General features: G+C 45.9%; 1 protein-coding gene across 1 annotated transcript; it reads right to left on the bottom strand.

Annotated features, from left to right (window-relative positions):
- Positions 1-6,597: 6,597 nt before the first annotated feature.
- Positions 6,598-9,724, bottom strand: LOC114219364 (calcitonin receptor-stimulating peptide 2-like). Its single transcript, XM_028116907.2, has 3 exons — positions 9,639-9,724; positions 8,760-8,897; positions 6,598-6,757 (listed from the first exon to the last, which is right to left on the bottom strand). The coding sequence occupies exons 1-3, from the start codon at positions 9,722-9,724 to the stop codon at positions 6,598-6,600; spliced, it is 384 nt and encodes a 127-aa protein (XP_027972708.1).
- Between the last annotated feature and the right edge of the window lie 3,543 nt (positions 9,725-13,267).

Below are 13,267 nucleotides of genomic sequence, written 5' to 3'. Positions count from 1 at the left end.
ATCCTTAATAAATCACAAGCACACTGAATTTGGAAGTATATTTTAATACATATCTTCTGACCCAGTAGAGTTTATCAAGAAGCAGTATAGTGATTTAAGACACCAGACTTTGGAGCCTGATAGCCTAGGAAGAGTTTTACATCTTGATACGGATTTGATAGCTGTATGGCTTTGGTTAACCTGTTTAATGTCTCAGTATCTCAGTTTCTTCATCCATAAAATGGAAGTATGATACTATCTATGCAGTCATTAAAAGATTAAGAGTTTATTCTGTGAAGCATTTACTATGGCCTAGCATGTAGTAAGCATTCAAAAATATTAATTTTGATCATGAGTTTCTATGCCTGGAAATGTATTATCATAATAGCAAGTCAGAGGAGAAAAGCCCTAAGATTACTGTTAGTACCAAAAGACATTTTGATAAAATTTAATATTCATTTATGATTTCTAAAAACTCTCTTAGTACACAATAAGAAGAAAGATACTTTCTTAGGATGATAAAGAAGCTCTGTTTGAAATCAATAGCCTTCATCATCAGGGATAACTGTAATCATTTTTGCCTCAACATTGTCAAGAAGTTCTACATGATACAAAAAGAACAAAAATATGAACAAAGATTTACTGTTATTTACAGATGATACAGTTGTCTACCTGGAAAACCCAATGCCAACCAAAATCCAAACAGGATTTTTTAAAAATTGACAATTATTTTAACTTTCTTCTAGAAAAATAAATGTGTAAAAATTGCCAAGAGCATTTTGAAAAAGACAAGCTGAAGTACCTTTGTCCTACAAGTAATGAAACCGTATTACTAGTACATAGACAATTATCAATGGAGGAGAAAAGAATGACCAGAAGGAGATTAGTGTAGAAGGATAGTGTTACAAATAAATGTGAGACATTTATTTCATAAATGGTTTTGGGAAAAGTAGACATAATATTATTAATCAACTCTATCACACCTTTGTGGTTCTAAACACTATGTTTGCTCAAACCTATCATATTGTCAGGGGGTTTTTGCAGAGCCAACTTTGAACCATGTATTTGGAGGTAATTCCAAAATCTAATGGCTTATTGAGTGGGATACATTAATTCCATAACAAGAATTTTTGATACACATAATTCACCTGCAGGTCTGTTGGTTTTGTTTCACATAATTTGAGGCCATGTTGCTGGGTGCATGTATGTGTATTATCAATATATCTTCTTGCCATTTGGTTCCTTTTCCCACCATATGACACTTTTCCATTTCTAATGAGTTTTTTTGCCTTGAATTCTATTTTGATCGTACATTATGAACTTATTTCAACCTGTTTTTGTTCATATTTGTCACATATCTTTTACGACCCATTTATTTTAATCAATTCTGAGTCCTTTGTTCTAAATGTTTCTTTTGTGGAAAAACATTGTTGTATTGTTTTAAAAGATGCAGCCTGATAGTCTTGGCTCTTAATTGGTGGCTTTAATATACCACTATTCTAAAGCTGTATGAGCATTTGTTATTGCCATCTTTTCTCAAATGTTCATTCACTGTATATTTTGGGCGTCTTTTTCATGCTTTCCATTGAACAGAACAGATCCTCTTCGTGTGTTTAAAACTTATACATTTAAAAATCGATGACAGTTGCCTTAATATAAAAGACCCATACTTATGAAATTTCTTCCTACTAAACACAAATATTGTGACCATTCTTATATGCCAACTACCCAGCTTACACAATAAAACAAAACTTTCGTGGGTGCTGACTAAATACCCCTCTTATTGACATTTCATCCCCACCCTGTAAAGTTACTTTTTTTAGAATGTGATGTTTATTCTCCCTGTGAATGACTGTATATATCCTTAGGTTTTGTATAGTAATGATATACATGTTTTAAATTCAGTAGAAATAGTATCCTCTGGTATGTATCCTTTGAAACTTGCTTTATTTTGTACTCTATATTATATGTGAGATTGATCCAGGTTGGTACATATATCTGTATTCACTGTTCTATAGTGTGTTATATTCATCCATTATATGAGTAAACCACTTCATTATCTGTACTCACTGGTACAGATTATCCAGTTTCAGCAGAGGGAGATTGGAACCAAAACAAAATGAACATTCTTTAAGTTGATTTTAGGGAGACAAAATGCAAATGAACTCATAAAAAGAAACGAGTAAAATTGCTAATTTGGACATTGAGCAAATTGACATAAAGCCCAAAATCTCAATAAGAGGAAAAACAAGCTGTGGTACCAGCAATAATTTCACCAGCTAATGACCCCTGTATTAGTCTGCTCCGGCAATCATTACATAATAGCACAGGCTGGATGGCTTAACAACAGAAAGGTACTGCTCTCAGTCCTGGATGCTGGAATTGCAACATCAAAGTCCCATCAGCGTTGCTGTGTGGTGAAGTCTCACTTTCAGTCTTACACATGGCCGTCTACTCACTGTGTCTCCACCAGGCCCCTTCTCTGTGTGTGCATGGAGAGGGAAAGAGACACATCTCTGATATCTCTCCCTGTTTTTATAAGGGCAACAGTCCTACCAGATCAGGACCCTATCCTTAGTATCGCACTTAATCTTTTTTTTTATTATTATGTTATGTTAATCACCATACATTACATCAAGGACCTCACTTAATCTTAACTGCTCCCTAAGGCCCTATCTCCAAACACAGTCACATTGGGGGTTAGAGCGTCAACATATGGTTTGTGGGGATACACAGTCACTTTGTAACACTTCCAAATCATATATACCAGTTAGCTTTTGCCACAGATATATAAACAACCTCGAATTCCTTGTGGCTTTCAAAAGCAAGTACTTATTTTTCTTCGTCATGGGCATGTAGTAGGGATGAGGATGGTCTCAGCTGGTGTTGGCTGCATGTGGATCTAGACTGCAGGTCAGGTGTAGGACCACAGGCCTCGTTTTGGACTCCAGGCTGAAAGGGTAAAGGATACCTAAGCATGTACTTTTCAAGGTGATGGCAGTATCACAAGAGCACAAAACCCAAACACATAAACACATTTCAAGCCTCAGTTTTCCATGTCTACCAACATCGCATCAGCCTAATCAGGCTACTTGGCTAAGCCCGACATCAAGGGGCAGGATGTCCATTTCACCTACCATGTGGCCATGGCAAGACTAAGCATATATAATACTACCGTGCATAGTGAAGACTTGGGAGCAATAATTCAATCAGCCACAGCATATATTCTCAAGCTCTGAGTGTTTGCCATGAGTCTTAATGATACTAAAGGACATTCTTCTGCTACAATGGCCCAGTGGTTTTGAGTTGTCAGGACTGATGCTGCGGCCCAGCAGAAGTCTTCTGTCTGTCCACGTTGTACTTTGATTCCTTATCCACTCCTTACGTAGCTTCCTAGGGTTCTGAGCCAGTGCACCATATGTCATGGTTTGAAGGTTCATTAGTCACTCTTACTCTGTGAGTCTGAGTCAATGGAGAAGTTTCCAGAGTTCTGGTGGGAATTCAATGCAGTATTAGCTTAGGTATTGGCGAAGTTGCTTTGGATCCCAGACTAAAATGGTTTCTCAGCTATTTCCCCTTCTGATTTGAACTTGCTTGCCTAGTCTCAGGTATCACAGACAGAGCACCCTGCCTGTCTGCCTTGTTTACAGCGTGGGAGGAAGAAAAGCTGGTCAGATGAATCTGGAGGAGGGGAATTGTAGGGTGAGAAGGGTGCTCAAACCAAAGAGCAGGCCTTGTGGAGGTCTTGAGGCAGGAGGTAGAGTCACTGGTGGCCATTGCAGAAGCATCCAGGCATTTGAAGGGTTCATGGTCCAGGTGTCTGAATTGCTGAAGATGAAGGACCCTGGACAGTTTGTCCTGAAGAAAATCAAGCCGAGAGTGGACTTGAGAGTTGACCATGAACATAAAGAGAGAAGACATAACTCCATTCATTCTCTCATTCATTCAATAAATAAATATTTGAGTGCTACCTTGTGCCAGGCATCCTGTTCTGTGTATTGAGAATTAAGCAATTAACAGAATAGTCATATCGCGGGCGCCTGGGTGGCTCAGTTGGTTAAGCCACTGCCTTCGGTTCAGGTCATGATCCTGGAGTCCCGGGATTGAGTCCCGCATCGGGCTCCCTGCTCGACGGGGAGTCTGCTTCTCCCTCTGACCTTCTCCCCTCTCATGTGCTCTCTCTCTCTCTCATTCTTTCTCTCAAATAAATAAAATCTTTAAAAAAAAAGAATAGTCATATCGCTGTTCATGTGGGACTTATACTCTTTATGGAATAGGGTACAAACACCACACTAATTAAATAAAAAATATATAATGTACTTGAATAGAAGGTAGTAAGTGGTAAAGAGAGAAAAATAAGGCAGACAAGAGGGTTAGGGTGTGTTGGCAGGGTGAGGTACAATTTCAGAAAGGATGGCCAGGGTAGATGACATTTGAGTAAAGATCTGGCAGAAATGGGGTTATGGGGCAGGGGACATTTTGCAACAGGTACAGTGAGGGGAAACACTTGAGGGGGTTGGTGTCTGGGGGTGCGGTTTGAAGCCTAGCAAGAAGGCCAGTGCGTGAGAGGGAAGTCCAAGATGAGGCCACGCAGGTCATGGGGTTGGTGGTGAGGGGAGGGGAGGGAAGATCAGTGTGGACCTTGGAAGTTGCTGCAATGCCCCAGGTGTTTACGCCATGCATGTGGAGTATGGAGTATTTTCTGCATAAAGGAGACATCTGGGTGATTTCCAGCAAAAATGGGTGACAGTGTGGAGTATAGAGTGAATGGGAATGAGGGTCATAATTCTAGGGGCTCCTGAAGAAATAACTAGAGTCAGTGCATAGAAGGGGTGACTTTTCCAACTACAAGACTTCACCTAACTGAGCATCCACCAGTGAAACTGGCTGCACAGTCCCCCTGGGAGCCAGTCAGCAGCATGTCACTGACAGTCCCAGCAGGAGCCAGGGATGCTGACGCTGGGAAATTCCTACAGCAGGTAAGGTGTTCAACTCGGATATCCCAGACTCCTTCCAATACTGAGCATCTCTGATGCCACAGCATATATCACCCTAATCTCCCCCAGTTAGAGTGCAGGGCTTCTGTCCCTTCTGTTCATCGCCGTATTCCTGTGGTCTGGAATAGTGTCTGGCAAATAGCAGCCACTCAATGAGTACTTGTTAAAGTATGAATGTCTTTGTTAAACATATTGCAGGCTTTTGAGCAGCATACTTTTCTTCTCAGCACCCCAGAGAATAAGAAAAGTTGAATCGGATGGCACCTCAAACTCTGAGCCATTGTGTCTAAAGGGCTTGCAGGCTCTGGGGTGTATGAGGGCTGCTGATGGGGAGGAAAGGCAGGGCTGGGTAACGGCAAACCTGAGTCAAGGGGAAGTGCACAGATAACCTCTGTTATCTGTGGGGACCAGGAAACTCTGACAATAAAAGGGAATTGTCTTTGAGATGTATAGAGTAGAGTTCTCATCCCGCTAAGGGATGCTGAGGACCCATCCCATCCCAGGCATGTTGCATTTGCTTCATGGGTCAGCCTGCTCAACAAAGCCCTCACAGGTCTCTAGGCTTTCCTGGGAGAAACACCATACATAGCAGTAAGCACTCCTCTTAAGTGTATCGAAAACCCTTTCTTATCTTGACGAAGTTCACCAGTGATAACATTTCTTCAAAGAGTTCCGTGCAGGCATAGTATCTATTATGTGCCCCCAGACACCCATCAGGTAGCTACTCCCCGTCCCCCTGAGCTTTTGCAGGATTGCCAACATCAACAGGTTGGCTGACAGGGCCCATCTTTGCTACCAGAGAAGCCAGTGAGACATGCTGTTATATTTATTGAACAATCAAATACAAAAAGATGCACACTAGGTAATTGCAATGATTTTATTCTATATTTATTTAGCTTTAGTTTATTTCAGACAAGAGTGTTTTTAATATTAAGCATGCAGATGTATGTGTTCCATGCTCCTTATCCTATGAGTTGCATTCATTATAAATTAAAAGAAGAGTCCGCTTCATGGTGACCTAGAAAAAAAAATAACAGCCAAAATTTAGTAACTTATTAATTGTGAAAATACAGACATCTATTATCTCATTCAGTCTTTATATTAATACTAGCAAGTAGATACTATTGTTGCCCTTGATTCACAGATGGGGAAACGGGCTCAGAAAATGTGTCTGGCCTGTGGTCATACAGCTAGGAGAAGGCAAACTCAGTTTGTGATCCCAGGAGTAGGCTCTGAATTCAGATGTACATGACATTATAGTGTTTACACCCAAAGCATGTCATTACCTTTCAAAGTCAAAAGATAGAATAATCACAGTTGTAAGTGCAGGGGATGGCCATTTAAATGAACAAATCTATCTTTTCTGGCAAATGATCTCAGTTTTATGGGAGATACTGGTCAAATGGAGGGGAATGAACCTAAATTCTAGGAGTTTCAGCTACTGGGACTCCCTGTTCTCCCTGCAGACACTGGAGTGGGCACATTGCCCTGTGGATTTTTTCTACTATGTGGATTCTCAGAGGGTTAAAGTTGTGGACTACACCCCCGCAATACCCGGTTTTCCATCCTCCCATCTGACACTAGAATGGCAGTCACCTTCTTCCTGGAGTCCTTTCACTGCTCAGGCCCCAAGTTCCTTGTGGTGACGGCCAAAGTCTTCGGGGCCCAAGTTGGTGGGCATGAAGGTGTTTTTCACCATGCGCTCAGCTCTGGCCAGCAAGCTTTCCAGAGGATTGGTCACACAGGGGGCATTGTTGCAGGGGCTCTTCTGGGCAGTGATGCTGATTTGCAGGATGGAGGAAAAGGGGCCCGTCAGTGAGAGGCTGTCAGAGAGAGAGAGAGATCCTATCTGCCCCATGGGATATTCATGGGAAAATGAGAGGCACCTGTTAACGGTACATCTTTCCCCTAATCACAGTGATCGCTATAGAACTACAGGCTTCTGGGGAAAATGCCATGATCACTTCCACAGACATTCCCAGGGGTGTCCGAAAGCCCAAAGTGGCTCTAGGTAGTAGCCATGGAACACAGAGCTGTAACAGCCTATCTTTCCTGTATAAATAAACTAAAAATCAAGCAAGGCTTAGGAGACAGAATTATAGCCCCACAGTGACCCAACTCAAGGATTGTCTAGAAGCTACATTCCACTCAAAGGCACCCAGTATCCCTTCTTAGAAATAGAAAAATTCCTCAGACTTACCTGGAAGAGGAAGAGACTTTCCAGCATTGAGTCCCAGAGGTGCTTACCTGCTCCGTACTGCTCCTGTCCGGCTACTTGAGGCTGGTCACAGGACTACTCACTATGCCCTGGATCCAGCTACCATGGGGCTAAGGCTACTTCTAAGCACAGGTCCCTGAGACTGTGAAGCCTGTGGTGTGGGCCAGAGCAATAACCACCACCGCTCAGGTCTTCTTACAAATATACTTTTATTCCCCAATGACAAACACATTCACAAGCAGGACTGAGAATCTGGGCTATGATTCCTCAGGGGAGTCACAGGGCTGCCCCCCCATCTCTTCCTCGGGGGTTCTCATCTGGCCTAAACATCTTGCTCTCCTCCCATCTGAGGTTCCAGACATCCACTGCCACAAAGAAAACCACTGATACCAGCAACCAGAGAGGACCACACGTACCACAATATAGGAAGGAAGGGAGAAAGGAAATTAAAAAGCTGAGGGAGGGGATTGGTAGGCATCCTGGGTCATGCCAATGTGAGGGCTGTGGTCTCTCTCCAAGCTGCTGGCCATGACCCTTTTCTTGCCAGGGGCTCCGACCCCAATTGCAGTCTGAGGGAACGTGTGAAACTTGTTGAGGTCCTGTGTGTATGTGCCCAGCACACAGGTACTCAGATTACTGCACCGCTTAGCTCGGAAGCTGTCCAGGCTGCAGGGAAAAGACATGCCAGGTGGTACCACGTCCTGGGTCTGCCCCTGTGGCTATCACACAGAAGGTGAGACCAGGGAGGGGGCACTTCGAGCAGAGGCGGGAGGGGCAGGCAGCAGGGCAGCTCACACATCCTCCATCAGGAAAACCTAGAGGTTTGCTGAGCCAGGGCAAGGTGGGGAAGGGCTGCAGTGGGGAAGGGGTAGCCTTTTCTAGCATTCCTCATGCTGCATTATGTCAGTCCTCATGCTCTGCACTGAGATTCTTGGGGTAGCTGCATGTGCATCACATGCCTCTGACCCACGGGGCCATAGCCAGGCCCAGGGCTGGTGTGTGCTCCAAGCTCAGGGGACACAGGGAGGTGAGGCTGGGGAAGGGTGTCTGGCCCCATGACAACATGCGCATCTCCACAGATCCTACACAATAAAGACCCAGACCTACTTCAGACGCTGCTCTACCCAAGCCCACCCTCAGCGAAGCCTTTGGCTTCACCTTGCAAATGTGTGAACAAATGCCACATGCAGGTGTACAAGAAGCCTAATTTCTAAAATTTCCTGAGATACATGTGGTCTGTCTGCTGGCTTCACACTTACCAGTCCTAACTCCTCCAATGCAGGGAAGTCCCCTCAGTACTACCAGCCCAATTTCCATAGTGGGGGATTTCATACCTTTCCCAACTGCTTTCAGAAAGGGATCTTTTTCCACGTGCTCTAACCGTAGACTCTGTGTGACCTCTGTTGTCAGTGGAGCCTGAGAATAGCTGGGCCCCAGGCCCAGGTGAACAATGGCAGTGTGCTGGCCTCCTGCAGCTGTGTTCTCTCTTACCTCCTCGGATATGCCTTCCTGGGCATGACAGGAGGGAGGGGCTGCCCTGAGCTGAGCTGGGTGGGGAGCCTCACCTGGAACCCTCAGTCTCCTGCTCCTGCTGCAGCTCACGGGCCTTCATTTGCACATAGTCCTTCAGCACTGCAGTCAGTAGGAGGCATATTTCATCCTCAGTGAGTGTAGCAGGTTCCAGTGGGTTCTCCAAGGCAGACCTACAGAGGGGAAGCAAGCACAATAGAGGCTCTGAGCCCCTGTCTACCACTTCCCCTGGATCAGTAGCCAGGCTTCCTGTTCTCTGTGTTTTCCCTAAGGATATGGCCACCCCAAATCCTAGTGGACAGAGCACGAGTCCAATGTCCTTCCAGAAAACACTGATTCACCAGTAGTCAGGCACTAGGGTGACCTTGACGTGGACTGCTGGAACTAGAATATATAGGTTGGTGAAAGTGATGGTTAGATTTTTCAGGAATATTATAAGCTTAGTGTTAAATTTAGCTATTATTAAGGATTAACTGATAAAACAATTAGTTTGAATCTGAAAATATTTGTGTAAGGGTGAGAAATTAGATTAAGAGGTCTCATATTAGATCTAATAAGAACAAATTCAGTAGAAAATTAGATTAGTATGCAATTCATTTCTCAAATTGTGCTTTAATTAAATAGGTTTGCTATAGATACAAATGTTTGGTAAATAGCAATGGCTGTCCTGTAAGTCTCAATAAACTATATGAGATTTACAATAAAGTGTAGTATATACTATTTGCTTTTAAGTTGTATATAATATCTTTATAGTATAAAATGTGTATAATAAACCCTTATGCAGATTACATGCATACCTTCCCCCCCCCTCCGCCCCGAGAGCTGGTTGTTAACCTTTTAGCACACCAGAGAACGGAATGGTTTGATGCTAGGAGCAGTGGGAAGGGAGTATGCTCCTGGCAGGGCTGTCTTACCTGAATGGTGCTGCCTGGAGGATGCCCACTTGGTACAGGACCAGGATGCCAATAGCCAGGAACGGGGAGAACTTCCAGAAGCCCATGGTACCTCTCTGCAAGGGAAGAATGATGTCCTCACAGCAGTTTATAGTTCCATGAGCCCATTTATAAGACTGAATCCTGATGTTCTTGTACATATTGATAAATATTTTATTATTTTTATAAAATAAGTTTGGAACTCTTGTGATTTCTGTGAGTTTTTGTATATTTCACCAATAACGAATTGATTAGAATCTTTAAAAAATTTTTTTTTTCCTGAGCCCAAGGACCTGGGTTCTGGTCCTGCCTCTGCCTGGAACTCCCTTGCATCATGGCTTCCAGTGACCATTTATCTTCCCATTGTTTTTTTTTTTTTTTTTTTTTTTTTTATCAGTGAAGTGACTACTGGAGGGTCTGGTGAAAATACAGCATGCATTTGTTTAGCAATGCTAAAGAGGTGTTCCAAGTGCCAAAGTAGGGAGGGGAGAATGAATAAACATCTATACTCCCCACCCCAGACCCAATCTCCAGCTGGCCAGGTCTCCAATGAGGACAGTCTCTGAATGCTGTCACAATAGCTTTTCCTATAATCAACACAGAGCTGTCTTCCCTGTGTGGGGCTTTTGTTCACACCTTGTGCTGTTGGGGATGGGGAGGATGTACGTAGCTAAAAGGGAATATCTCTACCAATGGAATCTTAGAGAAACTAAAGAAACAAATTCTATTGCTCACCTGCTCTGCACTCTGGCAAAGAACCTGCAAGAACCAAGCTTAGCAGAGTCTTAAATTGGGGCTAGGACTTAAAGCAGAGGGGAAAATCTCCCAGAACTCACTAATGGGGCTTGCTGTTCAAGGCTGCCTGCCTCTAGGGTTTTGACCTATTTGCCCACCCCCCCGCCCCCACTGAGGCTGGCCAAATTTCTGAAATGATTTCCAGGGACCACTAGGCACAAACAGGATCCGTGAGCACCCTTGCATCCCACTGTGTGCGCGGTGTCTGTGGAGCTCCAGGGTCCTGAGTGCAAGTGCAGCAAGAACAGCGAGACTGAAGCCTGTCTCAGTGCAGAGTGAAGCAGGGAGTCCCAGAACCGAGACTGTCCAGTGTTACCTGAGTCAGGAGCCTGTGATGAATCGTAGAGTAACAGAGATTTTGTGATGAAGAGACCCAGACAGAAGGGCACAGAGACCCTAAGACACGCAGGGAGAGCAGCTACAAGAAAAACGAATGCAGAAGAGGGAGGGAAGAAGAAAGAGAGAATCACACAGCTAAGGAGGAATCTTGGGGCTCACCTGGCAGCAGGCAGCAGGTGGCTTTGAGCTCAGGCGGTGGCAGCTGCGGCAGCGTTGGTGTCAGGCGATGGCGCTGTGGAAGCGGCAGGGACACTTGAGCGGAGCGGTAGCTCTGCTGCCTCCCAGCACCAGCAGCTGCTCTTATTCCCGCCGCTCTGGGTCCGGGGTGGTCCAGGAGCTCTGAGCAACCAATGAGAGGACAGATCTCATACCCCGATAGATTGTGTCACCCACTTACGTCCAGAACCTAGAACATTCCGCGGGACCATCCCACTTGTATTTGCATTGAGGTCATTGATGGGAGTGCAGGGAGGGAGAGGGATGGTGGGGACCGAGGAGAAATACCCTTAAAATGAGCAGGAAGTTGAGGGCAGTTTGACGTCATGGTAAATTTCACCTGTTCAGTTCCGCTGGGTTTTGAACGTGCGCACCTCTCCATCCCCAGTGGTGCAGTCGTATAGGGCAAGATCCAGGAAGCAGGGCATCCTAGTTCCCCAAGTTTGACCCTAGATGCCCCGTCCAAGTGAGGCTTGGACGGTTAACAACATGCAGCAGCATTGATTCTGGACACAAGCAGGGTGTCTGATTCGGATAGCTGGAATCACAGAGGGGCAAAACTCATGGGAAGCAAGAGATGGGAGTGATAGCAAGAACTTTGTCAGTAGAACTCAATTCCAGGCAGTAAGGTCAAGGACAATTAAGTTCTCAGCACCTCAATGTACTCATCTTTGAAATGGGGACCATATTCCCAGCTTGAGAACATGTTGTCATTAGTAGCCAGGTGCCTGTCCCCCAGCAGGGGAGGGATTTACAAGAGCCCTCAGGCCCAAAGAGGGATTTTGTGAAATCACAATCTCAATTTTCCAGATTCCCACCTTGTGTGGCTTCCTGGATTCGTGCTAGGTCGTCTGTCATGTGGGTTAGGAGGACCTGGAAGCCCTGCTGGGCCTGAGCCTGAAGGTGTTAGGCACCGATGCTTCCCAAGCCTCCAAACGGACTTCTAGCCCTTCCTTTTCCTATCCTGTTATCCATCACCTCTGGCTCCTCACCCTGCTGGAGCCATTTGCCCAGCTGCCCCTTGCTTCCGGCTGCTGTTTGCCAAGTTGTCCCAGTGGTGTGCAATTCCAGCCTTGTGCCCGCCGCTGCCATACTTCAGTCCTCCACTAGAGAGCAGAGCACGCTCGAAGGTACTGAAGAGTCCCTGCGGATACTAAAGCTCACGCGCAAAGCTTTCCCACAAACGCATTTCTGTCTCCAAACATGTGTGCACTCCCCAGGGCACAGGCCGGCGCAGGGGGTCTGACCCCCGGGGCATCCACATGGGTTCACTGTGAATCGCAGCCCGAGCCTGCCTCCGAGTCTCTCTCTCACGGGTTCGCATGCACACTTGGCATGGTGATGATCTGCTGAAATCATACCTGCACTCACTCAATTGTAAGCGTGCTCTCTCATGTACCACCTATACTCTCTCCAGGACACACCAAATGGAGGGTTTTAGGACCCCTCCAACCCGATCTTTCCACTCCCAGCTCGCCTGGAGGTCCTAGGTCCTGACTTGCCGCCCTCAACACCGAGAGTGCTGAGAAAGAAGCTCCCCACTGTTCCCAGGATCTCTGAGTCTGAGCGCAGCGTAGGAGCCTCAGCCTCTACATACTCTCCCCGGGCAGCTAGCGTGGCCGTGGCGGCAAGTGTGGCAGAAGCGGCAAGCGTGGTCCCCGCGGCAGCCATGGTCCCCGCGGCAGCCGTGGTCCCCGTGGCAAGCGTGGTGTTGCGGGCACAGTGGGTGGGAGACTACTTCACGGGGCTGTGCAGCGCAGGCAGAGACCCCAGTGAGGTGGTTCTCCCAGGCACAGCGGATATAATGCCCGGGTACGTCGTATGTGATCCGGGCAACGGTGCACCCCTCTCCTCAGGCCCCAGAAGCCTTTGCATTTCATAGCACACACCTGCCTTGTACCACATCTCCTTCCCTTCTAATCTGGTGGCCACTGTGTGGGGGACACCGACTTTCCAAGATGCCTCTGCGCAGCTTTCTTCCATCTTACCTCCTGGTGCTGCCCCACCATGAGGGAAGAAGTTCGGGACTGGGGATCGGGTGTGTAAAACTCTCTCCCCACGGTGGGCTGGCAGGGCGGCGGGTTCTTTCTCCTAGTGTGAACTACAAAACCATTCCCCTCTGAGTCCATCCCTGATTTACCGAGTAGATTCAAGGAAGTTTAGACGTTCACACGTGTGGGCTGCTTAGATTATGTCCAGCTATCCCTGGAACCTCTCTAAATTGAGGCTACACAGAACACGATCTAATATATAAGTTGCCA

This window comes from Eumetopias jubatus, unplaced genomic scaffold (genome assembly GCF_037043125.1).
Source record: "Eumetopias jubatus isolate StellerSeaLion01/CBP00866 unplaced genomic scaffold, mEumJub1_p1.0 scaffold_13, whole genome shotgun sequence".
NCBI lineage: Eukaryota > Metazoa > Chordata > Mammalia > Carnivora > Otariidae > Eumetopias > Eumetopias jubatus.
This window is presented reverse-complemented; position numbering and strand designations above follow the sequence as displayed.